General features: G+C 37.2%; 1 protein-coding gene across 4 annotated transcripts in view; it reads left to right on the plus strand.

The window, feature by feature from the left end:
* Positions 1-25,708, plus strand: part of ATRX (ATRX chromatin remodeler) — an 84,590-nt gene that overhangs the window by 45,445 nt on the left and 13,437 nt on the right. For all 4 annotated transcript variants that reach the window (XM_063345406.1, XM_063345405.1, XM_063345407.1 and 1 more), the window contains 14 exons: positions 713-822; positions 5,472-5,618; positions 5,826-6,003; positions 11,374-11,511; positions 12,435-12,610; positions 13,776-13,893; positions 15,539-15,669; positions 15,964-16,052; positions 16,225-16,397; positions 18,755-18,908; positions 19,202-19,305; positions 20,651-20,759; positions 21,798-21,975; positions 23,364-23,558. In XM_063345406.1, the coding sequence (XP_063201476.1) occupies positions 713-822; positions 5,472-5,618; positions 5,826-6,003; positions 11,374-11,511; positions 12,435-12,610; positions 13,776-13,893; positions 15,539-15,669; positions 15,964-16,052; positions 16,225-16,397; positions 18,755-18,908; positions 19,202-19,305; positions 20,651-20,759; positions 21,798-21,975; positions 23,364-23,558 (2,000 nt within the window). The remainder of the gene's footprint in view (positions 1-712; positions 823-5,471; positions 5,619-5,825; positions 6,004-11,373; positions 11,512-12,434; positions 12,611-13,775; positions 13,894-15,538; positions 15,670-15,963; positions 16,053-16,224; positions 16,398-18,754; positions 18,909-19,201; positions 19,306-20,650; positions 20,760-21,797; positions 21,976-23,363; positions 23,559-25,708) is intronic.

Raw genomic sequence — 25,708 nt, forward strand, 5'->3', positions numbered from 1 at the left:
CACAGCTCATTCTGTTATTTTAAATTTGCCTCAAAGTTCATAATTATAGCCTTTCCATTTTAGTAAAAAACTTCTGGACTTGCTTCAACTCTTAAAGGGAGGTGCCCTGAACCAGTCACAGCGCTTAAGCTGAAGCCTCCCTCTGTGCTGAGTATAGCATAGTAGAATACAACTCACCAATAAGTACATTGCAAAGAACAAAAAAATCACCCAGCAGACCCTCATGTTGTTAATGTGTTTTGTTGGGTAGCATATATTTCCTTTCCTTTTTCAGCTCTCACAGTTCTTACTTTATTTTTTTCCTCTTTAAGCATAGAACTTCACATCTAATCTGTCTTGGCAGAATTTCTTCTAGTTGGTTTCAGATAATTTTACTAGTTTACCAAGATCATTTTACTCTTTCCATGAAATCCGTGCCGCTTTTTGGTTTGTCTCCTCTTTTCTGCCTGTTCTCAAGATTGCATCATCTGCAGTCTGCACAGGAATGTTTTCTAGCCCAGATGCCACATCTTCAGTGAAAACTGAATACAATTAAGTTCAAGACAAAGATCATCCCACATACAACACATTGGACAGAAATGAATCAATAATTATCCGGAGCACTGCTTTTCTAAGAGTTGTCATGATCTTAGAGTGATCACACTGATCTCTTAGCAGGTGAACTTTAATAGAATGAATGTTTAATGAGAAAATTTTCAATTATTTTCTTCAGGTGTTCAGTTCATGTGGGATTGCTGTTGTGAATCTGTAAAAAAAACAAAGACATCTCCTGGTTCTGGATGCATTCTTGCTCACTGTATGGGTCTGGGGAAAACGTTACAGGTAAGAAACAAAAGTCGTCTTATTTTATTGTCTGTAGCTTACTCTCAAAAGTTGATCCATCAAAAGCCAATTTTAATGACTTCCAGAACACAGTAAAACTGTTTCCTAGGCAGTGACTCGATGAGGGTTGCTGGAGGAAAATGTTTTGTAAGAGATCTTGAGGAAGAAGTTGTGTTTCATAGTACACAGCTTTGAAAGTTCTGATAGACGCTTGTGCTCTCTCCACTTATTTAAAAATATCTAAAATTGAATTAGGTAATCATTAATATTAATGTGAAAAGGTCATATTTAGTGATGGCTCCCTTGCAACTCATAACAACAAAGTACGGATAGTAGTTGACAGGCTTCTGGAACCTGTGTCTAAGACAGTTTAATAATCTTAAGCAGATTGTTTTGTTTTGTTTTTTTTTACTGTCTTCCTCATTCATGTGTAGCTCCTTAAATTATTTATTTTCCCTCATTGGTTTTTGGATTTATTTGTTGCACTGATAAAGTAGAAGTTTATCAGGGTTTTTTGTTTGTTTTGTCTTTTGGTTTCTTAATGCCAGACTTTTAGTCTCTAAAGTCAGATGCTTTGTGTTTTAGTATAAACCATGTTACGCTAGAACTTAAGACTCTTCTGGAGTGAGGGACAGGGGGCATTTGTTTTCTATTCCAGTAATTGTCCATATGTACATTGGTATTTTTGGGTTGTTGTGCATCACAAACTCTTAAGACCAGAAACTTTCATTGCCTTGGCAGTTAACTATAGGGCATACTTTCAACCCATTTTTCACTTCTTTATTTCATTTCTTTGGCTTTACAATTCTTTACTTCCTGAGATCTTCAGGTTGAAGCCTTCATCGTCACTTCAGCACATGTTCCTTCTCCTTTACACTGCTGAAGATGGCTTTGTAAAAATCTGTAGCGTTTCTTAAAAAACATTTACGTATTTCTTGGTCTGATATGAGTGGCTCTTCTGCCACATTAAAAGTTGCACAGTGAACAACTTACCATGTCTATTAGGCTTCAAAATCTGAAGCTCAATCCCCATCTTAAAATGTTTCTTCTGAAACTGATCACCCAAGCAGTTGCTGTAAAACAATGCAACAGGCTCTTTTTGTTGGGCCTCTTTTATAATCTTTGCGGGCCTCAGGAGAAGCTTATGCCCTTGACCTGCAAAAGAGGTAAAGGATCAAAACCAGTTTTCTTGAATTCCCTGCATCTCAGTATTCATGCTGTCACCTTTTCAGGGTAGTCAGTAGTGTTGAATTCCTCGTGTGTGCTTGTTTCCAAGTATCAGTCAGTCTTCATAAATTTTGGTTTTGCATTTAGCCACGTGTAGCATCACCACAAATCCTGTGAGCAAAGAACTGGGGCGAGTTGCCTGTCTTGGTGCCCTGCTGCCTGGTCTGTTCCCAAGAATTCCTTTAGCAGAAGTCATTTGACAGAAGAGTGTTTCCCTCTGATTCTGGGAAAGAGAAAGGGAAATTTTTGAGAACCCTGAAGAAGAAAGGAGGGTAACAACCTCATCTGTGCTTGAAAAGGCCCTTGCAAAAGCAGGGCCACGTTGGTCTCCCTGTCCTTGGCCTTCACTGATGCTGTGTTTCCCCATTTCTGGAGGAGGGAGATACTCCCCTGTCTTTATCAGGACACCTGGCTAGTGAAATGAACTGCTGCGAATCTTTTTGATCTCTGGCTTGAGCTGAATCATTATAAATCTAACTTGCAGCTTCTGCACACACTGGAATTTATTAGAACTGATTTCAACTCGGGATCAATCAGGGCCTTCCTGTGCCGGGAGAGGTTCTTAGCTATAAAGTCACTTGTCAGGAGATCTGCCCAGTGCTCTGGTGAGTTTGTGACCAGCAAGTCTAGATCACGTTATCATCCAGCACTTGTGCAGCACTTCATTTTAAATTCTTTCTTCACAGGCTCCAAATACGGATGCACTTTACTCATTGCCTGGAGTGCAGTCTCTTTAGCATGGTGATGATGGTTCTCAAAGAGGTTATTTTCTTCCTACAGTAAGGATGGGATCCTTAAAGCATCTGTGAGGAAATCCCGTTTCACCATCCTCTTCTGTCTTGGTCAGTTGTGGTAGAAGCTTCCCCATTGGATTGGGAAGCCCTGTCACCTGACTTGAAGGCTCAAGATCTGCTCATTTGTAGAGAGGTCAGTATATCAACGTAGTGGAATTCCAAGCTATGTGAAAGATGTCTCAACATTTTTTGTACCATAGCTAGACACTGCTGTAGTCTGCCAGTGACAACAGCCAGTGTTACAACCTTGTTAGTCACTTAGAAAGGAAGATGCTGTAAGATCCTGTTGACAAGCAGTTGTTCTTTGACACCTGTGTGTTTGGAATGAGGTGTCTCAGTAGCTTTATTCTCTGTCGTGCTCACATGTGCCTTCTAGTTGGTGTTTGGCATAGTCAGCACACCTTGATGCTGCTAGATAGCAGACTTGGCTTGGCTTGAGGTCTTCCATTATTATTTTTAGAGGCTCCAAGAGAAGATCTTCAGAGAGAATCTAACAGGGGAGGTATCTGTTATTCTTTGCTAGCATTAGCTATGCATTGCTGGGTTAGATGGCTTCCTCATTCTTGTGTCTTCCCTCTAAACCACTACTACCCAGGATTCTTCAAAAACTTGAAGTTACATGAGAAATACGTAATCCTGCTCTCCTCTGACCTAATTCAGACAAATTTTATTTAGGACTTTCTGATCCTGAGAATCTTCTTTCTTGACCTATGAATTGCAGGGTATGGTCATGGAATGCTTAGGCTGGCGCAGTGTTTAGGTCCCCTGCAAAGAACAGGCTCAAGGGAATCAAGGGAAGCTTGGATTTTGTGTTGGTTTTTTTTTTTTTTTATTTTGTGGGGTTTCATGGGGTTGTGGGGTTTTTTGAGTAACACAGAGCTGTAGATAATCAGAGGTACTGTGACCATTCACTGTATGTACTGCTTAGGTAAAGCAAGCTACAGTCTTGGTTGTGATACACAGCATGTGGACAGAACGCTTTTAAGAACTCCATCTGCAATGTATATACCTTTGCTTTGTTTATGGAAGTTGGGTTGACACACGATATTTTGAGAATCTGCAATCCTATAGAAGAGCACTTTCATACATCCTTTGAAAATCAGATTTGAAGAGTATATTTTTACGTGATTAATTCTAGCTTAGGTGTTATGGTTCTTCGGGAGTTAATTACACCTTTTACTGGAGATTTGCAGTATTTTACAGAACTGTTGTGCTTTAATGTAGCAGTGCAGTCTAGGTGACTTTGTACACTTATACTTTATACACTATATACTTTAGTTTGATGAAATATTCCACAGCAGAAGGTATTTTGTACGTGATCCAGATGTGTTCATGACATCCATTTTGGCGGTAACTTCTTGATAATCAAAGAAAGCCACAGTTACAAATATGTAGCAAGTGTTTTTATGGCCAGCGTTTGTACCTTAGGTAGTTGTTTTTTGCCTTATGTTGTCATTTGTTGGTCCTTCTACTGTACTCTGTGCCATTTGTTTTTTCTCTCTTAAAAGAGCTAAATCCGCGATAAGTTTTGGCAGATTTGCAAACTTGCAAAGAATGTGGGTAAAGGATCAGGGAAATAAGGCAATTAGGGACTTGCTGGCTGTCCAGGACGTAGGACTTTTGTGATTAGTCTTCGTGGAGAGCTTTTGCATCTGAACATGAGATGCTTTTTTCTTGATCGCAAACCTGCTAGTAATTCCTTTCACATTGCAGCAGCTAAAAGCAGTTGCCCAGTGTTCCAGGTGTAGTCATGCAGTTTGAAATTACTTTGAACAATGTATTAAATCAGAGTTGCCAGATACCAGGATTTGATCTGGAAAGAACTTTGTGGATGTCATACAGTTATGTGGATTAGAGTGCAATCTTCACCATTAAAAGTCTACTGCGAGAGCTGGAGCTGCGGTGGGATCACCGACTCTTCTAAGCGCCTGGATTTTTACAGGTTACTTCTAGTCCTATATTTATTTGCTACTGCTCAAAAACAGGCAGCCCAGCAGAAACACTGAGTGACATAAAAGATTTTAAGGTTTTTTTTCCCAAGCCTCAAGGAGGTGTTACCATCTGCAACATATAGCCAGTCTGGCTACAGGGTGAATGCTTGGAAAGCATTTCAATAACCTGCTTCAGAGCTCTTTTGAGAGAATTTGCCAATATGTTGAAAAAACATGGAAAACATTGACTTAAGACTGAAGTTCACTTTCAAGAAATGTGATACATTTATGAAGTCCAAAGAGGTGAACTTATTTAATGTTTGGGGCGACTTTTGGGAGAAAACTTAAAAATGACCCAATAGAAATTTTTAGTTTATGAAAAGGATTGGTGAAATGTCAAGGATGTCAATGTTCCTTATTTATGAAATAATTCAGCTGTCTGGTGCAGTTCAAAACTACGTGTGTCTCGGTATGTGAAAGATGTATGCAGCCATGTAACACAGAGCAAGAGTGTATGACTTTAAAATACATGTGTATTAAATTTTAAGCAGCGAGTTGTTTAACAAACAGAAAAAGAATGTTTCAACAAGACTTTGTTGGTAGCTTCTTTACAGGGAATATGTACTTACGTGTTTCTTTCCCAGTGTTTAATACTCAGTGGCTTATTTGACATTTTGTCTGTTTTCTCCTCTTGCAGGTAGTAAGTTTTCTTCACACAGTCTTGCTGTGTGACAAGCTGGATTTTCGGACAGCTCTGGTGGTGTGTCCGCTGAACACTGCCTTGAACTGGTTGAATGAGTTTGAAAAATGGCAAGAAGGTTTAGAAGATGATGAAAAACTAGAGGTATAAGGCTTAAAAAGACTTCTTAAAAATGAATAACTGAACGGTTTACATAATTGGGAAGCTCCACCACTCAAAATATAGGCTAAGGATTGCATTTTAAGCATGTGAAAAATCTACTCATATAAAATACACCTTAGGTATTTAAAAGTTACACTGATACTTAGGTATTTTAAAAGAAAATCAAGCATGTTTTTCCCCCTTTGAAAGGTCTGTGAACTAGCAACTGTGAAACGCCCTCAAGAGAGAAGCTATATGCTCCAGCATTGGCAAGATGAAGGAGGTGTGATGATAATAGGATATGAGATGTACCGTAATCTTGCACAGGGCAGGAATGTGAAGAGCAGAAAACTTAAAGAAATATTTAATAAAGCTTTAGTCGATCCAGGTAAGTGAAAATTATTACAAGTATGCATTATACATATTGTACTTTCTGGTTTACGTATTATGAACTAAGTAATCTTGCAAATGAAAATCTGTTGGGCAAATAAACAATAACATTAGTAAGATGTATCACATTTTCTTTGGCTTTTGCTGAGTTACAGAAATGGTTGTTCAGAAACTACCCCGTCTGCTTTTGTAAATAGACTTCTGTAACAGTCTTTTCTATTATATCAAATACGGACATGACTACAAGAATATATACTGGAAACTTTTCCTAATACGTATCTTTTTTGCGAGCATTGCTTTCTTTGCAAGGTAATTTGAAGTGACTCTCTTGGGAATTTAGGGTTATTATAATCTGCTAATGTACTACAACCACAAGCTGCTTTATCCTTGATAGAAATCTACCATTAAGGGAGGAACTGCACATGAGAAATAGTTGAGAATGCACCTTAGAAGTGTGAACAAACAAGTGTTAATTAGGTGCTAATGAACTGATTGCAGATAAAGCACTTAAATAATTCATTTTTTCAGTCTAAGAGACAGATGTCTGGTTGAAGCTCCGCTTAACTGAGCAAACTTATATAAGCATGTATGTAAGCACTTGAAAATATTCCAAGTTGATATAACCAATTTACCATGTGGTCACCAAAAAGAACTGAAAATTATAGGATTAACAAGTTTCACCAAAATAGCAAAATTCTCCTACAAATTCTGAACTGGCAACTGATATCTGAAAACAACTCATGGTTATGCAGCATGCAGTATATCTTAAAAACTGTTTTTAAAAGGCACATTTGCCATAACTTTGATATTTCTCTTCAAATTGAGAATGGTGAAGTAGTAGGTACAGTAGATGGTTTCTTTGCTTTTTGGAGGTAGTTTTTCTTGGGTTTTAATTATCCGGCTGGACTCTAGGTTTCTTGACAGAGTGTGGTTTATTTTCTCCACCCCCACCACCCCTTTCTGACTGATGAAATACAGCATTGATCTGGTTTATAATTGTACTTGGTGAGCTTGATTTTTGTGAAGTTTCAAATAGTAGTAGGGCTGTGAATTTTGTTCTAGCAGACAAAGGGATTCTTGTAATGGGGAAAAAATAACTTTGTGATTATTGGCATTGGCCAGTTGGAATTGGCATCTCCAGCTCTTCAGAAAGCCTGTTTGAGCAGCTAAAACATTAATTAATTTTCTGCCAGTTGGACTCACTAAATCACATAATTGCTGTGGAGTCAGGGAAGCTCCAGTACAGTAGCTTATGAACTGTTTTTGTGATCATGTTGACTCCACATGCATTATTTAAGCAATGAAGAAAATGCACTTCTTGCCAGTGTGTTGTCTGACTCCTATTAATATTGCAGTTACTAAAAACAAGACAAAAAAGGGGGGGGATGGGAAAGCCTTTGCTATTAGTCTGTATCTGATTTGCTTGGGATACTGTGTTTGTTGAGAACGTTGCCAGGAAAGTCACAGCTAGAGAAGAAAAGATATGAACTGCTGCCTTGAAGTAGTGGTGATGGGACAGTAGCCTGGCAGAACAGTAGCTTTGTATTCAGTTGGTTGTGTTCTGGTGCAATAATGAAATAAAGTTTTATACCCTCTTGTAGTGATTGATTTTTGTGGAAAGTGTAAGGGTGGCTAAACATAGGGGTTGTTACCATGTGTCTTTTTAGTAATATTGTCCCTTCCTTCATGGATTGGTATTTATGTAACTTCGAAAACACTGGACTGTGGAGTGGGTTGGCATGTTGGACATGCAGTTTTATGGAGGAGACACAGTCACTTGTGTAACCTTTCTTGTCCCATCTCTTGCAAATCTCCTGTTTTTACATCCTGCTTATAGGTGTGGTTCTGTTCTACTTCCAAACTTCCTTAGACAGCTCAGGACAGCATGATAGAGCGGTGTTTGTGACAAGGTTATTGGCTTTTGTAGATTAAATCAAGTTCAGACACTGCAGCACACTGAGCCTTGTAGGTTTCGAATAATTTCATATGGACGTGGAACCCACTGTTTCATTCTCTTCTTGGACTAGTTAGTTGATAGGATGGAATCGGACCATTAGGGAAACTAACCTTGAAATAACTCCATAATTTTTATCGTGCTTCAAATCTTTCTTTATTTTAACTAATTACAAAAAGAAAGAAGCGTTGATCCATTTTTATCCATTAGTTCTTGGAGACATGTGGATTGGCTAAATTGATGAGCAGTATCTTGCAACAACCATTACTTGTTTGTTGCTGTCTTTGTGAATCACAGCATTGGCAATACAGCAGGCTGCCAGTAAAAGAGTTACGAAGCTATGTGCTGGCTTACTGCTGTGGCTGTAAATAGGAAAGCTTTTGCCTCTGGGAGCGTTTTTAATTTTAAAAGTTGCAAATTTGGTATTTGAGCGATAATTTAATGGTATGTGTCTGGTTAAAATGAATGCTGCTAGGGTAGACATACCCTATAGTAGAAGCTTGTATTGCACTGTATACCACAGAAGAGGGGACCAGAGAGGGAAGGTTTAGCCAAAGTTTATGGGTGGAGAAGTAGTGTGAGAAGTGATTTCATTAATTAACTAGCTCTGCTATGTGAAATAATAGCAGGATTATATATGCATGCAGAGCAACAAATGGTTTCCCATAATGCTTTGTGCAACTGATGAAATGCTGTTTGGTTTATTGATAGCTGTTGTGCTTTGCTTGCAGCATTTCAATAACTTTGTATTTTTTTTACTTGTTGCTACTAATAAAAATTCTATTACTGTTTTTAGCTTGGAAACTGCACTTTAATTGGCAGTTGTATGAAGCAGACAAGTTCTCGTAGACGTCAGAGGAAAGGGAGAACTGTGTGTCTATCTATATATCTGTCTGAGTATGCTTTATGTATATCAGTATATTAATGTACAAGTACAGCAAGAAGGATAAGAAGATGAAGACTATGAGCTTTGAGGAGAGATTGGAGGAGTAATGCTTTTTAGCCTAGAAAAAACCAAATTGACAAATTTCCACCACGTAAGAGTTGGTTACTGAAAGGACCGTTACCAGTTGTCTTTTACATCAGTTGGAGAAAGGAAAGGGCAGAATTTATTCTGATTTGTAGCAGAGATCATTTAAATTAGGTATTACTGCACAGTGTTTTAGAAAAAGAGAGAGGTCATGGAGTTTCCAACTTGTATCAGGAAGGATATGTCCCTTTCTCATAACTCCTATTTCAGATGAAGAAAATTGGATTAAATGATCCCTTGAGGCCCCTTTAAGTTTTGCATTCTTTTATAATATTTTGAGAAATGTTCTTTCCATAATGAATTGCATTCATGTTTTTTAAGAACAAGGAAAAAACCCACAAATTTATGAAAATCCTTGCCACTGAATTGTAGCCAAGATGTTAGTTCAAGATATCAATGCTACATGCCTGCCAAACCAACCACGAATAATTTTACTAAGATAGTTTTTTCATATTTTTACTATCATTCACTTACTCTAAACAACAGCTTTTGAGGTGGGTTTTTTGGGTGTGGGGTTTTCTTCTAACTAACCATTTCATGTTAATGAATCACAGTCTTCACTGAAACTGATTCGTGGGGTATTTGCACGATTTCAATTGCTATCTGTCATTAGGACTTCATTATCCTTCTTCTCTAATGTCCTTTGATTCTGATTGTAACCATAATGTACGAGACCAAATCTGTTTCTGAGAATGATATATTAATGTGCAAGTTGTCACATCTGGCAGGGAGATGTCACAAAGGCTTCAGTTCTAGAGAACGGCTCCAAACCATCTCAGTAGTGCTGTACACTGCAGAACAGCTTGCTTGCAAGATCCTTACTCTTCAGGAAACGCTAGAATGAGGACTAGAGAAAGGACCTGTTGCCATTAGGAGATGTTTGCCTAAAATTAAAAGAAGGCTTTGTGTGTAGCCACTCAGTGTTTTGCATGCTCCCAAAACACGGGAAGGTACAAAAGTCGTGAAATAATATGGGGAACTGTTTCTGTGGCAGATGTGAAAATTCAGAAATAAGTAGGCTTGGACAAGTCTAAGTGTGTTTGGAATTCATATGAGGATTTTCATAATTGTCTTCTAGACTTGGTTAAAAAGACTTTTTTTTCTTCTGTTTGGAAAAAAAAATCTTCTTGACTCCTTTTCTGTTAGCATGTGAGATTCAAATCACTTTTTGACACTTAAAATGGCACCATTAAGATGACTGGCACTGGCATTAAATCATGGAACTAGTCAAAGATATAATTGATTCTCTGTTGTTGATCACTGCCTGAGAGTTAATTTTCTTCTTAACAAGGCAGTTTAAACTTAGTTTGAGAGGGGAAAAAAATTTTCTCAGTAAGTTATAAAAATTAGATTGTCCATGCTGATAAATACTTCTTTGCCACCTAAAATATCAGCCATTTTAGAGTTGAATAGATGAACCCAACTGATGGCTTTGTATTGCATTTTTCAAAGATGCATAAACTTGACTTCCACTGACTTCATGGTTGATAGTACTGGAATTGAGGTCAGGTTTAGGTCTGGTAGAACATTTATTCTAAATTACTGGCTGGATCCTAGAATGTCTCTTACTTCTCCTTTCAAGGAAAGAGCTTCTAGAAATTGCATCAAATCTGAAAACTGTTAGAGTGTGTGAGTCTGTTTAGCCAAGCTTGATATTATTTATCTTAAACCCCAAATTTTAACACTTAATAATTCTATTAGAGTTGCTTTACATACTGTGGAAATGTATTGTGGTGTGGTTCTGACATTCCTTGTACAACTCACCTAAAACAGCAGTCTAGAGTCCTTGGGTTTATCTTCTAGAAGAACGCTGAGGATGTTCCTGTGGTGACTTTCAGCTACAAGGTGTCAGTTCGCTTGTCTGTAATTCGGATCAGATTTGATTGTGTCTTGTCTTAGACAAGAATTTTGATTGCACTGTTTACCCCTATTGATACTGACCTGTTGCCTTAATGAAAAATTACCAGTTGCCAGATTTTTGGTTTCCTTTAGAAGTGACCGGTAGATGGCAGCCTAAGATGGATTTAAGGAACTCTTTTATGAAGTTTTGACAGGGTGAATGGACATATAGACATGGACACATGAGCTGCATGGATAGATAATTTTTATAGGAATATGTATTGCAAAGGTGTATTTAATCCTGCCTAGGAAAACTTCACAAGCAACAGCCTGTAGTTTACCAGAATGGCTACTGTGAATGCTTGTGCAAAGCTGAGTGAGGACCTTCATGGTTCTAAAAATAAAAAAAACCAAACCACCACAAAACACCCAAACGCACAAAATTTAAAAATACCTTAATAACATTAGCAGAAATCTTGGATTCTTTAGGTTGCCAGTTTCTTTGTGGTTATAAAAGATGGAAGAGATCTAATATGTCTTTCTAGGTCCTGACTTCGTTGTTTGTGATGAAGGACACATATTAAAAAATGAAGCATCTGCTGTTTCTAAGGCAATGAATTCTATTCGATCCAGGAGAAGAATAATTCTTACAGGAACACCACTGCAAAATAATCTTATAGAATGTGAGTATTTCTCTGGTTTAAGAATTGTTTATTTCCTTGAATATGCTTTTGCCTTTCAGCAAATATATAGGTAGATTTAGATTGATTAGAAGGAAAGAATTTAATACGGTGAAGCTCTTTGCTAGGTTTCTATATCTAAAAAAGCCCTAACAATCTGGTTTTGCATTTTAAATCATTGTCTCAAGATGTGGTTCCATGGTGGTTTAAGCCAAATTAAAATGAAGCTGTTGGGAATCTGGCCTCTACTCCATCCTTTCCCTTGGCATGGCCTTACGTACATCTGATTCCCCAGGGAGTGTCAGAAAATTAACAATGAAGAAGTGAATAGCTTTCTGACAGTTTAGTTCCTTGATCTGCCTGACCAAAGGACCAGATCAGTCTCAGCATGTCAAAAGGGGAAGGCCAAGAATGTTCAGAGGGGAAATGGGTGGACCGGGTCTTGCAGCAGCATCAATTTAAATTGTTTTAAACCATTGTAGAGCAGTGTTCTTAGTGAATTTATAAACAGTGATTTACGTTGCGGTCTTGGGAATTTCATTCTAAACTGGCTTGTAACGTTTGCTTCTGTTTGTTAGTATGCTGTAATGTTTTTTCCGTTGATTAATATGCTTTTGAATCTATTGAAAAACCTTTGCAAATATGATTTTGTTATGTGATTGCTTTGGTATACAGCAGCTTTCAAACTTTGTGTAACAAACACGATGAGGTAGTTTTAAATCTGACATTAAATTTAGAAGTTACCTCTGTGTCCAGAGTATGGGTAAGTTTAAGATGTCCTGTCTAGAAAATGTTGGGGTGGTTTGGGTTTTTTGCTCAACCGAAAGTTCATTGTTCTAGATATGACATGTTTATTTTCTGTTAGAATTAATCCCAGTGCTGTACTTTGCATTTGGAACAACTCAAGCTTGGTCTTTTTGTCCTAGATCACTGCATGGTTAACTTCATTAAGGAGAATTTGCTTGGTTCAATTAAGGAATTCCGAAATCGATTTATAAATCCAATTCAGAACGGTCAGTGCGCAGACTCTACTCTGGTAGATGTCAGAGTAATGAAGAAGCGCGCACATATTCTCTATGAGATGCTAGCTGGATGTGTTCAGGTAAGAACAGTTTTACTATAACAAATTACTTAAATTAGCTGCAGGGAGACAGAGGAGTTACTTCATCTAGTTCTGATAAAAGCACTCAAAAGCCTGTAAACTTGCTATTCGAGAGGTCCATTGAATCCATTATTTTCACTAATTACTAGATCTCTTGTGGTTTAACCCCAGACTACGCATCACACAGCCACTTGCTCATTCACACCCCCCACTCCCCAGCAAGATGGAGGGAAGAGAATTGGAAGGGTAAAAGTGAGAAAACTAGTGGGTTGAGATAAGAACAGCTGTTATTATTATTATATTATTATATTATAATAATAATGATGATGATGAAAAGGAAAGTAACAGAGAGAAATAAAACCCAAGAGAGAATAGTGATGCAAATGAAAACAATTGCTCACCACCAACCGACTGATGCCCAGCCAGTCCCCGAGCAGCGGCCAGCCTGACCCGAGTTTTATTGCTGAGCATGACGTCAGATGGGATGGAACATCCCTTTGGTCAGTTGGGTTCGGCTATCCTGGCTGTGTCCCCTCCCATTCCATGTGCACCCCCAGCCCACTTGCTGGTGGGGTGGCGTGAGGAGCAGAGAAGTCTCTCGGTCAGGATCAATACACCATTCACCATTTGGATGAAGGGGTTGGTGGAGAGAATCAGATTAATGTAAGAGTCAAAGGAAAACAGAAGTAAGTTTTGCATTGCCCCAAGCAAGTATTCAGAAACTATGTACTCTAAAACAGCAAACGGTTAACCTGAGTGTGAGTGAGTTCATCCGTGCTACAAATGTTGATATTAGCTGCTTGACTCACCCACGTTTCACAAAAAAAAGGTTTTCATATTTAAAAAACATCCATAAAAGTAGTTACCAGAGCATCTCCTGAAGTTGCAGTCGACTTTGCAAGGACTTGGAACTGGGACGTGGGGTTAACAGGTCATATACTTTTGACTAGACAACCACATTTACTAGGTAAGATGGGCTTTTGCAGACAGTGCCTGTAATTGGATTGTATTTAGTGGGCTATTTTTTTTCCCTTTGTGGTTGGAAAGCATGTGAATCCTTGTAATTTATGTGTGGTGCTTTGTTGTTTAGGATGCCAGAAGTTCTTAAGCTCTCAGTAGTTGTTTTCATGTTTATATGACTAAAGTATTGTTTGTAAAATTACAGAGGAAAGATTACACAGCATTAACAAAGTTCCTCCCACCAAAATACGAGTATGTTCTAGAAGTTCGAATGACACCTATTCAGTGCAAGCTCTACCAATACTACTTGGATCATTTGACAGGTACGTGCCTACAGTTCTGTAGGTAACAAGGCTGATGGTCATTTAACAAGGGGCTTTTTCCCATAGGTTGGTGGGTTTTCTGTATCTGCTATTTGCCCTACAGATGCCTAACAGGCACTTTAATCTGCCTAGACTTCAAGGGCTCAACAGAATTATCTGAGGTTAGCCAAGTTTGCATTTGTGAAAAGGGGTTGTACTGTTTCATGATTTACCAGCCCTTTGTGGGCTACTTAAACTCCCTGAACTAGTAAAAGGCATTATCTGCTTTCTCTGTCTTTATCTTGGGTGAGTGTCCTGCCAGTTTGGTCAGCTCAGTCAGTGCCAGAGATGACACAAGAAAGGAGAGGGGAAACAAGAGGAAGTAAAGACAAATGGCCTTTTTAGAGGGGAAGAAGCTGTTGAAGCTAACCGTGGCTCCAGTCTTCAGAGCAAATTTCCATGCTGGCTGCTGCTGACCACATTAATTCTTTGCATTACTGTCAAAAGAAGACGACGTGCTTTCTGATTTTCATTAAATAAAAAAGGAAGTCTTGCTATTGAAGATAAATATAGTAGGCAAATTGCTGCATTTGTCTGCAAATTTTTAAAGTTACACTTTTCTGTGCATTGTAACAGGCATAAACTAAACCACACATTTTACATGCAGTTTTACCAAGTGTTTCCTTCATTTCATGAAAATTATACGTGTTTTCTTTCCATTCTGTAACATAGAATATTACAAAATCTGTAGGACTTGTTAACTTGAAACTTGTTAACATTGAGTTTCTCTGTAATGTTAGCTCAGCTTTAGGGAAGTCAAATCTAAGAATTTCTGTCATCCTTACAATTCCATTTCCCAAAGTCATAGGAGAGCACAAACGGGAAGATACTCAAAGCTCTTATATGGTTAAAACATAGCAAGAACTTGCTTTCTTAAAATATTTATACACCATAGACGTTTACTGGGATTGTCTTGTGCATTGAGCAAATGCACCGAATAAGCTTTGTGCCTGTTTTGCAGTAGACATTTGATGATTGTGATGCAATAAATACTATTTTCTTGCCAGTAAATATGCCTTAAATTATGCATATAATAAATAGGGAAAAAAACTTGTTTCAAGAACCTGAAGTTAATGTGCTGCTTAGTGAGAAATTGAGACTACACATAAGAAATTTAACTCTCTGAACGTTGTACTGCTTTGCATTAATTTGTCCTTGGACAATGGAAGAAATAGGCTGGGCTTTTTAAAGATTCTTTATTGTAACAGAATACCGCAACATTACAAGTCATTAAATAAAGGTAGCTCAAAATGGTAAGCCAAATTTATTGAAACCAAAATGCAAATTACCTTGGGCTGCTTTTGCAAAACCTAAATAGACATCACTGTCCTTTTAAGAGGATTTGGATTCATTCCTATACTGTGGAGAAATGTGCTTTTATGTAATAAGGTAATCATGTTTCTTATTATCAAGAAAAAGGGGAAAATCTAATTTTGACAACTTTAACTAGGAAAAAAATGCCTGTGACTCAGTAATTTGACCTCTTTTACAAGAGACGTTACAATATGATGTGCATCTGGAAAGAACACTCAGTACTGCGCTAACGGATTGTTCAAAGGGGGAACAGTATGTGGCAAACTTTCTAAAACCTGAACTTTATTGTCAGGTGTAGGTAGTGGCAATGAAGGTGGAAGAGGCAAAGCTGGAGCTAAACTATTCCAGGATTTCCAGATGTTGAGCAGAATCTGGACTCACCCTTGGTGTTTGCAGCTGGACTATATTAGCAAAGAAAATAAGGTAAATTAGATATATCAAAATACTCTCTATTGAGAACTTTCCAAATAAGCTTTGCCAAATGCTAGGTAAAGTTTCGTCAAATTAATGGAAATCTTTGTTGCTGTGGGGTAATTTTGCTGCTGGTTTTGTCATATTTTTGTTTCTGGGTATGTTGTCATTCTTAAAGCATTTTGCAAGGCCAACCCTTTGTAGAACTTACCATTGTTTAAATGAAGATTAAGCAGATGGCTAAAGGTTTAATAAAAGCTTCTGGATGAGCATACTCAATAATACTTCTGTTTTTTCTCTTTTGAGGGCTATTTTGATGAAGACAGTCTGGATGAGTTCATAGCTTCGGATTCCGATGAAACTTCAATGAGCTTAAGTTCTGATGATTGTGCAAAGTAATTGAGCTTTTATTTTTTTTTTGTTTGTTGGATTTATTGCCTTAACAGAACTTAAGGGATTTCTATAAAAGCGAATGTTTATTTTTTTAATTTTATATATCTATTAGAGTATGTTCTCTAACAGTAGAACTTTTAAAAAATAATGGGGTGTACAATGTTACCCTTTTAGGAAAAAAAAATCCAAGGGGAAAAAAGTGAAGAAAGGGTGTAGCTCAAGTGGAAGTGGCAGTGATAACGATGTTGAAGTCATTAAAGTCTGGAATTCAAGATCTCGTGGAGGTGGAGAAGGAAATGCAGAAGAACTTGTAAACAACCCTCCATCTGTTACAAAATCAGATGAAGGTGAGTATAATATACAAGTAAATAAAATACAAGTCAGCTTCATTTTGCAAAAGGCGATTTGGTAGGGCTGTCGGGACTTCTGCTTTGTTGCAAACTGGCAAAGTCCTTAATTCTGTGGACTGCTTCTATGCTTACAGTTCTTGCTACTTCTAATAATATACCTGTTTTGAAAAAACAAGGTGCATCAATTTAGAACTCAGAAGCTGCTCAGTTATTTTTTTTTTAATTCACAAGTAGAAAACAATACAAAGTTAACAGGAATTCTGCTGCTTTTCATGTCTTTTTAAATATATTGGGGAAAGATTAATGGAAAGGTTAAGAAATATGCATGACATTCACGGTTGCACCTGCAGTTTGAAATGGCTGTGGAGAAAGCAGATATAACGCAGCAGGAATACGAGACCTTTTTAAAGATTGTTATTCAAACTACTTATATCTGTAAGTTTTATTTTTGGATTGTCCTTTAATAGTCTAGCTTTTTTCTTGTATCTAGTATCATGCAGCTAGTTTTCTGATTGTGCCATTTATGGTGTGTCTAATCACTTTCCCTAAATAAACGATTTTTTGGGGTCAGTTAAGATGAGAAATATTTTTTTTAGCTCTCATTTCAATTACAAACATACTGTAAATGTGTAAGGGGAAGAGTGTGTGTGTGTAAAATACATAACACATACAGATTAAATGTATTAAAGTAATTATGTTATAGGCAGGATGAGTTTCTGTCTCCATCACTTAAATGTTTACCTCTGACATGCAGCCTTGTTCAATTTAATGTAGGTACAGAATTTCTAAACAAAGATTGGATGCTGCAGCAGATGAGGTTTGCGGGCAGACTTTCTCTCTCGCTGCAGCTCTTGGAGGCCCTTCTGCAAAGTTTAGGAGTGAAGACAGAAATCGATAGGTGGTGTGTATAGGATTTTCGCATAGCACATCTAGGTCTCATATTGTTCTTTCTTTGTTCTGGTATTGAAAAAACCAAAAAAAGCTTTAAAAGCTTGTATGAAGGAACCCTCACACGGGAGTTCTGTCAGTTCTGTCTTGCACCTGAAATTTACTGGTGTATCACAATTGATTTGCATTGCATAGGCTGAAAATGTAAGCGTTTTGAATTGTTCATGGGATAGAAAACTTCTACTACTTAAGTAAATATTTCAGTAGATGAAAGTTTTTATGTGAAAAAAGTTAGTGTCATAAATCTAATTAATCAATTTCTATCACTCTAATGCAAAGGGCGTTAAATCAAAGATCATAGAAATACCATAAAATAAATTAAGTAATGTAAATCAAGATAATTCATGGTTCCTGTCTGCCTTTCTGGTTATAATGCTGAATGCATGCTTTCTCCTGGTTGAATTCAGAATAAACATAAAGCAAGTATCACTAAAGATTGGCACGGTCCGCATCTGACACTTCGGGGTGGATGATACAGACCCCAACAGACTTGTTTTGCTAGGTGCATGGTTACTTTGGTGTATTTTTAAAATGACAAATGGAATTTTGTAATTTGTTCCAGTACTACTTTAAGGGGTTACATCAAATTAACAAAATTAACTTATAAGATAGTAAGATGTTAAAAATAGGATTGTTCCCATGTATGTATTTTACAGGTTTTATTAGTGTAATAGTGTGTTAGCAGATGAAGAGACAGGAAACTTCCTTAAAGAACTTTGCTATGAGGCAGAATATAATGGTGGAATTTTGGGGTTTTTTTCTTCTATTGTGAATCAATATAAAAGGTGGGGGGAGTTATTTTTCTGTCCTGTATGCTAATGTTGTCTTCTAAATTAGCTTAGGAAAAAAAGATCCTAGATGTGAGCCTAACAGAAGTGAGAGGAGATGGTTTATGGGTTTTATCTTAAGCACCTGTATTATTGTAATGTTTGGAAACTTTCTTCTAGAGAGTTCATCTTGATAGATGAACTAGGTAATCCAAAAGACCACTGTCTGTCTTTTTCCAACAGTTTCGGATGTTTGTTTGAGATTCAAAATAATTCTCTTTATTGAAAGCTTCTTTTCAATGGCTGTAACGCTTATGGATGAGTTTTCAAAGATGTATACTTGTTCGAAACAAAGCTGTTAATAAATACTTGTGGGGAAAAGGTAGAGATGGTAGAAATATTTGTCCAAATATCCTGCAATACAAAAAGGGGATTTGTTACTGTGATGACCTGTGCTATTGATAACTGCTAATGGGGTTATTGCTGATAGTGCAAATGCTTTTTCTTTGCCTATTTAACACCTTTCATACCAGTTAAGCCTAATAATGAGGAGACAATTCTGTAGTTTGGACATTTCAAAGCGTTCAAAGGGAGACAATGCCCTTACCTTAAAATTTTTTTTACTTTGTTTTTTTAAAGGTAAAGCTACATCTTCTTCCAATCCTGGTAGCCCAGCGCCAGATTGGTACAAAGATTTTGTCACTGATGCAGATGCTGAAGTGTTGGAACATTCTGGGAAAATGGTGCTTCTCTTTGAAATTCTTCGAATGGCAGAGGAGCTTGGAGACAAAGTGTAAGTCAGTTCCAGAAAGACGTTTAATGGCCTTATGTTAGCCTGACAGTGTTCTTTATTCAGTCTTCATAATGCAATAGCTCAGTTTTCTGAAGCAAATGTGTATGTTACATTCATTTTTATCAGTGGGTTTACCCATGCACGCATGTACTCCACCAGAGTCTTTCTCTGTGTCTAGAGAGGCTGTTTGTTTCAAAGGTAGTATCAGAGTGAGGAGAGAAGAAAAACAAAGCAACACAATAATTAAAATAACCTCAGAGGTGAATTTTGTGTTTCCCTGTTTCTGTTTTCAGCCTAGTGTTTAGCCAGTCCCTAATATCTCTGGATTTGATAGAAGATTTTCTGGAGCTGGCCAACAGGGAGAAAACTGACAAAGACAAGCCTCCTATTTATAAAGGTGAGTGCCACCTTGAACAATAGCAAAGCTAATAACTCTTCTATGAGTCTCTATTCAGTCCAAAAGGGAATGGATTTGAAATAATTGTTTTCATTAGAAGTATTGTATGCTCTGTACTATTCCTGAAGTTGGCAGGATTATTGGTCTCCTCTGCAGGTGGTCTCTGCTATCCCATTATGCATTATTGCTTCTGATTTCATTCTGTATCATCCATGCTTAATATAGCATAAGCAGATTAAATGTTCATCATCTGAAACGAGAGAAGGCATTTTGCTAAATTCTGTACAAAAGTGATGTTATATGCTGATGCGTGGCAAATTCTGATCCTTCCTACTGGGAAAGAGATAATGAACAAAAATTAGACCACTTTAAAACAGTGTGTAGAACAAGCAAAATGTGAATTTAGGTTTTATAGGTACTGGATTAGATTGTTTTATAGGTTTCATAAGGGAACGTAGCATTGAATTATTATCCTACTGATGCTCAAATGGTGAGGAATTGCTCACTAGCCAGACGTGTCCTCTGTGTATGATGTTTCTTCTGTTCGCACTGTGAGATCCTCCCAGAGCTCCTGATGATGCAGTTCATGTGAAATTTCAGTTCTTCCTGGTACCTGTTGATTGAAGAATTCCTTTGAATCTGCCATTCCTTTCAGATATCTCACTTCTAAGCGTAAACATGTTGAACAGTTGCATAAGAGAAGTGTGGCTTGGTGTTGCCAACACTGTAGTTAGATGAAGATTTCCAGTATCTGTGTCTCTCAGATTTACTGTTTGTGGCTGTTGCTTCCTCAGCTTCCTTACGTTTGTCATCTTCAGATGTTACGAGCTGTCTGTATTTTATGGAGTTTGTGCCTTTAGTCTGAGATAATGTTTTAAGGGGTGGAGTTTTTTTTCATTTGTGGTGGTTCTTTTGGTAAGCAATTAGATTATGTATCATAAAGGTTCACCAGATGGAGACCTTCCTGACATAACTCAACAATCTCATAATTGATTGTATTGAGCAGTGCTGTCTCCTAAAAATGCTATTTTCTTTATAATGGATGGCACAGTGGGGTTCATCTTGTGTACATATACCTTGATGGCCAAAGGAAAAAAAAAACAAGGTTACTTGTGAATTGGGGAGAGAAGAAAATCTTCCATCAGCTGTAATTATTTTTTTTCCCCTATTTGGCAAGAAGTAGCCATAACTCAAATTAAACTGAAATTAAATTAATTCAAATTAAACTCAAAAATAATATATTTTATATTCCATATTTGTTCTTTTACTAGACAGTTGTGTATATCTAGTATTCTCAGTCTCTTACACAGTCAGCATTTTAATAATTTGACTATTACATTTATAGGTGAAGGAAAATGGTTTAGAAACATTGATTACTATCGCTTAGATGGTTCAACTACAGCTCAGTCAAGAAAGAAATGGGCTGAAGAATTTAATGATGAAACTAATGTGAGGTGAGATCTCTTCTGATATGTATGCTTACTTTTACCCCTTCTGTTGCTCTTGTTCCTTGTTTCTTTGTTACTTGTATTAGCTGAATGACCTCTTAAGGCTAGGCAAATAAATATCAGAATGTTGTCAGGTGCAGAACTTGCACAAAAAGTGTGCAACAACAGTAGGTTCTGGTTTCTTGAGATTACTTCTATTTGTACCAATCAGTACTTGCTCAGTGTTTTCTTGCTGGTTTTGTTCTTGTTTAGACTGTAAGCACTTTGAATCAGAGACAGTCTTTTTATTACAATTATCTAAAAGGATATAAGGAGCTAGGAAAGTCAGAGCTCTGTGGGGTCTGGCCAGGAGACAGCGGTCACTTGGCTGGTAGAAACATACAGCTCTCAGCCATCTCCGGAGTTGTCTCCCAGCCATCCACGGTTCATACAAGTTGGGACTTTCAAGTCTTATTTAGATAGGGAGATAGACACAGACTTGAACAAGTTTAATGAAGTTAAGGAGCTTCACCTTCTTAGATTTGTTTAAAAAATAAAATATGTAGCTATGTTACAGTCTTTTATAACGTACAGAAAAAAGAAAAAAAGGAACAAAGCAAGCTAATTCAGTGAACCTGAGTGAGGTGGTATTAAAAAAAAAAAGCAGATCCATCAAAGAGACAGTGTCATTCTAGAGTTATCCTGAAAGTTTGCTAGCCAGGAAACAGTTTCAATAGCATGGGATATGCCTGTTTGAAATTATGGTTTAATTTGATATAACTAATTTTATTAGAGTTTGAAAATGCAAATCCACAAATTTTTTCTTACCCACCAGTTTTTGTTAACAGTTGTTTTGCAGAAGGCCCTGATCTGCATTTCTGGGAGTGTATGTTTTGCTAGAAGTGTTGTCCTTGTAAAATCTGCATCTGCTTTAGGCTTAATACAGTATCTTAAAGAAGTTTTTGGGTTATTTCAGTGTATGAACAACTCCATAGTAATACAGCAACATGGGAACAATAGCTGTTTTCCAAAATACTAAAATTTTGCAACTTTTCTCTGTTCCAGAGGCCGCTTGTTTATTATATCCACTAAAGCAGGTTCCCTCGGAATTAATCTCGTGGCTGCTAATAGAGTAATCATCTTTGATGCTTCTTGGAACCCATCGTATGACATACAGAGTATTTTCAGGGTTTACCGCTTTGGGCAGAACAAACCTGTGTTTGTGTACAGGTTTTTGGCTCAGGTACGTTTCTGTCTGATATGTTTATGATATTCTGGTCCTGCAATCAGATGTGTAAACTGTAACTATTTGGACTTGTGTTGAAGTCTGTAGAGGTCCATGCTCATCTGGTCGTCATCTGGCCCTAATCTGATAGCAGGATTTGGCAACTGAAAAACCTCTTGAAGGAAAGATCGGTAAAATAAACAACTGAAATGCCTTCCTGTTAAGCCCACCTTGTCTGACACTTTGTGTAACACAAAATCTGGGATTCCAGCAGTGATTCACACATGCAGGCTTAAGATAGTGCTCTCAGCTTTTTTAATTTGCACAGCACTAAAAATTCTTCAGTGAATAGACTGTGTAGAGGATGGTGGTTGTTAGGCAATAGGCTTGCTCAGTGTAGCTCTCTTCTACAGACTCCTGGTCTGTGGACCCCTGACAGTCCACCTGGAATGAAAACACAGGGAGCTGAAGAATTCTTTATAAAGAAGGCATCCAGTCATGATTTGAAACTTGTATCACACCCTACAGATATTATTAGATGTGTAATATTTCTGATGGTCACTGATCTATGCTTTTTTAAAGTATAATGCCATTATTTCTGTTAGGAAGTATCTTGCTGCTGCTTCTTCAGGTGTTACAGAGTAGATGGAAAACCTTTTCCCAGTAACAGTACTTAACTCCTGGTCAAGTCGCTATATACTTCCCAACTTAAATTACTTCTTGTAACACGTCACTGTCAGACATGGGGTTTTTCTTCAGCCTTCAGTCTATTTTTGTAGTTTTCTGTGTGCACTTTTGAACTGTTGATATCCTTTTTAAATTATAATGTTCAGAACAGGCTGTACTGTTCTCATACTTCTCACAGTCATCATCTTTTTTTAAAAAGAAAAAATAAAATTTTTCCTCTTTCAATCAAGGATCTAATTTTTTCATACGCAGCCGTGATGAATTAGACTTCAGTGCTTCCCTTCCCCTCTGCTCTCCACCCCAGTGTTATGGTATCTGTTTTCCCTTTTTACAGGCTGCTCAAAGCAGCATAAGGTACATGCTGTGGAAATTGCCTTTTTTTTGTTCATAATCCTACTTTGGGGAACAGAAACAAAAGTGGATCTCTTCAAAATACTACCGAAAACATACATTTCTTACTCCAGCCAATAGCTAGATGACATCTGTCACGTACACAATTCATATCACTTTATGTCCACTTCCAGGAGGGTTTTTTCTCTTTTTTTTTTTTTCCTCAGCAAAGTATTTTCAGGTAATTTTGTAGATACGGGGTCAAAGAAACAAGAAAAATAGAGCACTGTTATGTTGTTACTCTAGCTCTTCTGTAGCTATTAACTTTTTTCCCTATATGACAAGAAGGTTCAGTATTTGTATAAAAGCAAGTGTCTCCGGTTTTTTAGGGAACGATGGAAGATAAGATCTATGATCGTCAGGTAACAAAGCAGTCACTGTCTTTCCGGGTTGTCGACCAACAGCAAGTTGAACGTCATTTTACTATGAATGAACTTACCGAGTTGTACACTTTTGAGCCAGATTTGTTGGATGATCCTAATTCAGAAAAGAAAAAGAAGAGAGATACACCAATGTTGCCAAAAGTAAGTTGATGCACATCACTAGGAATTATATGCTATAAAAATATTTTACGTCTGTTTAACAACGTGGGGTATTTGATCTTGGAAGAAGAAGAGTGCTGTGTTTTCACTTTAGAGCAGTATTTTTCACTTTGGAGGTGAATAGCAGGTAAAACAATAAAATACGTAATTAATATAACGGATGCTATAACGAAATAGATGAGTTTCCCTTCAGTGTAATTGACTGTATAAGAAAAAGATCTTCGGTTAAAAGACAAAAAATTTAAACCAGAATAAACAAAAATACTTTTTTTACACAATTTGAGTGAGTAGAAGGTTTTACTGCAGGAGACTGTGGAAGCCAAGATTCAAATTAACATCTAAGTGGGTGCTGGTGGTACCTAGTATTACCTCAGTTTGTGGTAACAGATCTGTGAGGTGATACTGTACTTCAGGGTCTGGTTTTCATCTACCTAGGTAAGACTTCGTAAGAGTCAAATTAACCCATGCTTTCCTTTGCCAAGCCTTTTTGGTTTTTAGTTCCTTGTTTGACTCTTCTTGTAGGGGACCAACAATAGAGATACGGTAGAGATAGGAAAAAAGTTGAACTTGTTTGCTGTTTAAGTGAGGAAAATTGGGCAAGCTAAGATTTTTGTAATCTGTTTTTAGTGTTGCCAGTACTAGCAGAGACCAGTGACGTTCTTGCAGACAAATTTATACAGTTTACACAACTTAGTGTGAATGCTGATATTCTGTACTCTGAGATAATATGAAGTAGTGATGTCAGACCTTCTTCCGACTTGGTGCTAAATGAACTTTTAAGATCGCACTGGTTTGTTTTCACCGAGGCCTGCCTGAATGTATTTGTAATGGATGTGGCATGTGTAGTAGTGGTTCATTGTCACTGCTCTACGGGTTCACTATCCTATGTGATACTTAGGGAACCGAAAAATTTACTAACGGAGTTTAAAAATGAAAACTATGACTTCTACAATCAGGCAGGAGTAAACTTCAGGGGAAAGAGTAACTGGTTCGGTTACTTTATTCTTTTTTTCCAAGTCAGTTTGTATTTAAGATTAGGCTAAGGTTTTGTACCTTGTCTAATTTATATTCTTTGTGTATGTGGTCTGCTAAAGACTAATTAATTATTAAGCTGTTGTGCAATTGTCTCTGCTTCTTACCAGGTGACTATCTAGCGAACAGTAACATGTAAATTTGTGGCCCGTGGTTAGTTAACTGGTTACATTTCTGAATTACTTCTGTGTTTAGGTCATTACACAGCATCTGGGTGTGGGGAAGGAGGTTTTCCAGTTTGTGAATCTATTAACTTCCCGGGGAAAATGGTATGTTTTCCATTCTAGACTATCTGCAGACCACTATAACATAATAAATTGTGGTCAGGCATCACATTGGCATTCTTAATAGTTAAGCCGTTCTCTGAAACAGTCTATCAGACCACCTACAGTGTCGGTGCAGCTGCTGGGGGGATTTAGGAAGTGTTAGCTCTGTAAGCGTTAGTCACTATTACACATGCATTTTAAAACCCTTGAAAACTAATGACTATATCTAAGCTCTTTCTATTACAGTGTTTTTCACTGTAAGCAATAAATTGTAGATAACTGAAAACTACCTTTTTACTATGTCGTGCATTTTTATTTTGGCAAATTCATTATTTTTACCTCCTAAAACATCTTCCTTTAAGTTGTAATTAATAGTATTTATTTTATCCTTTTTACGTTCTTAGTTATTTTATGCCATATACATTTATGCTTCCACAAACTCATAGCTAATGCATCACCATTTGCTGCTGCTGATACTTATTTCTAAGAAAATAAAAATGGGTTGAAAACCTCTGAAGAAACTGAGTATGTTTACTCGAAGCCTTGATCAGTCCAGTGCAGTAATTATATTTTGAAAGTGACTTGTTTTCTTTTACAATAATAAATCAATTAATAAATGAACTGTAATGTAAAAGAGAAAGTTTATAAACTCCAAACTTACTTTATCATTCAGTTACAAATATTAAGTTCCATATTAATTTGCTTCCAACCATCAGCGTACGGTTCGTGTAAGTTAAGTTGAATGCAAGCTTTTAACCAAGTCCCTGGCTGTAAATAGAGCAAATGTACTGGAATTCTTTTTGCTTTTTTTGTGGTTTTCGCAAATGGTATTGA

Source organism: Chroicocephalus ridibundus, chromosome 9, assembly GCF_963924245.1.
Source record: "Chroicocephalus ridibundus chromosome 9, bChrRid1.1, whole genome shotgun sequence".
Classification (NCBI taxonomy): domain Eukaryota; kingdom Metazoa; phylum Chordata; class Aves; order Charadriiformes; family Laridae; genus Chroicocephalus; species Chroicocephalus ridibundus.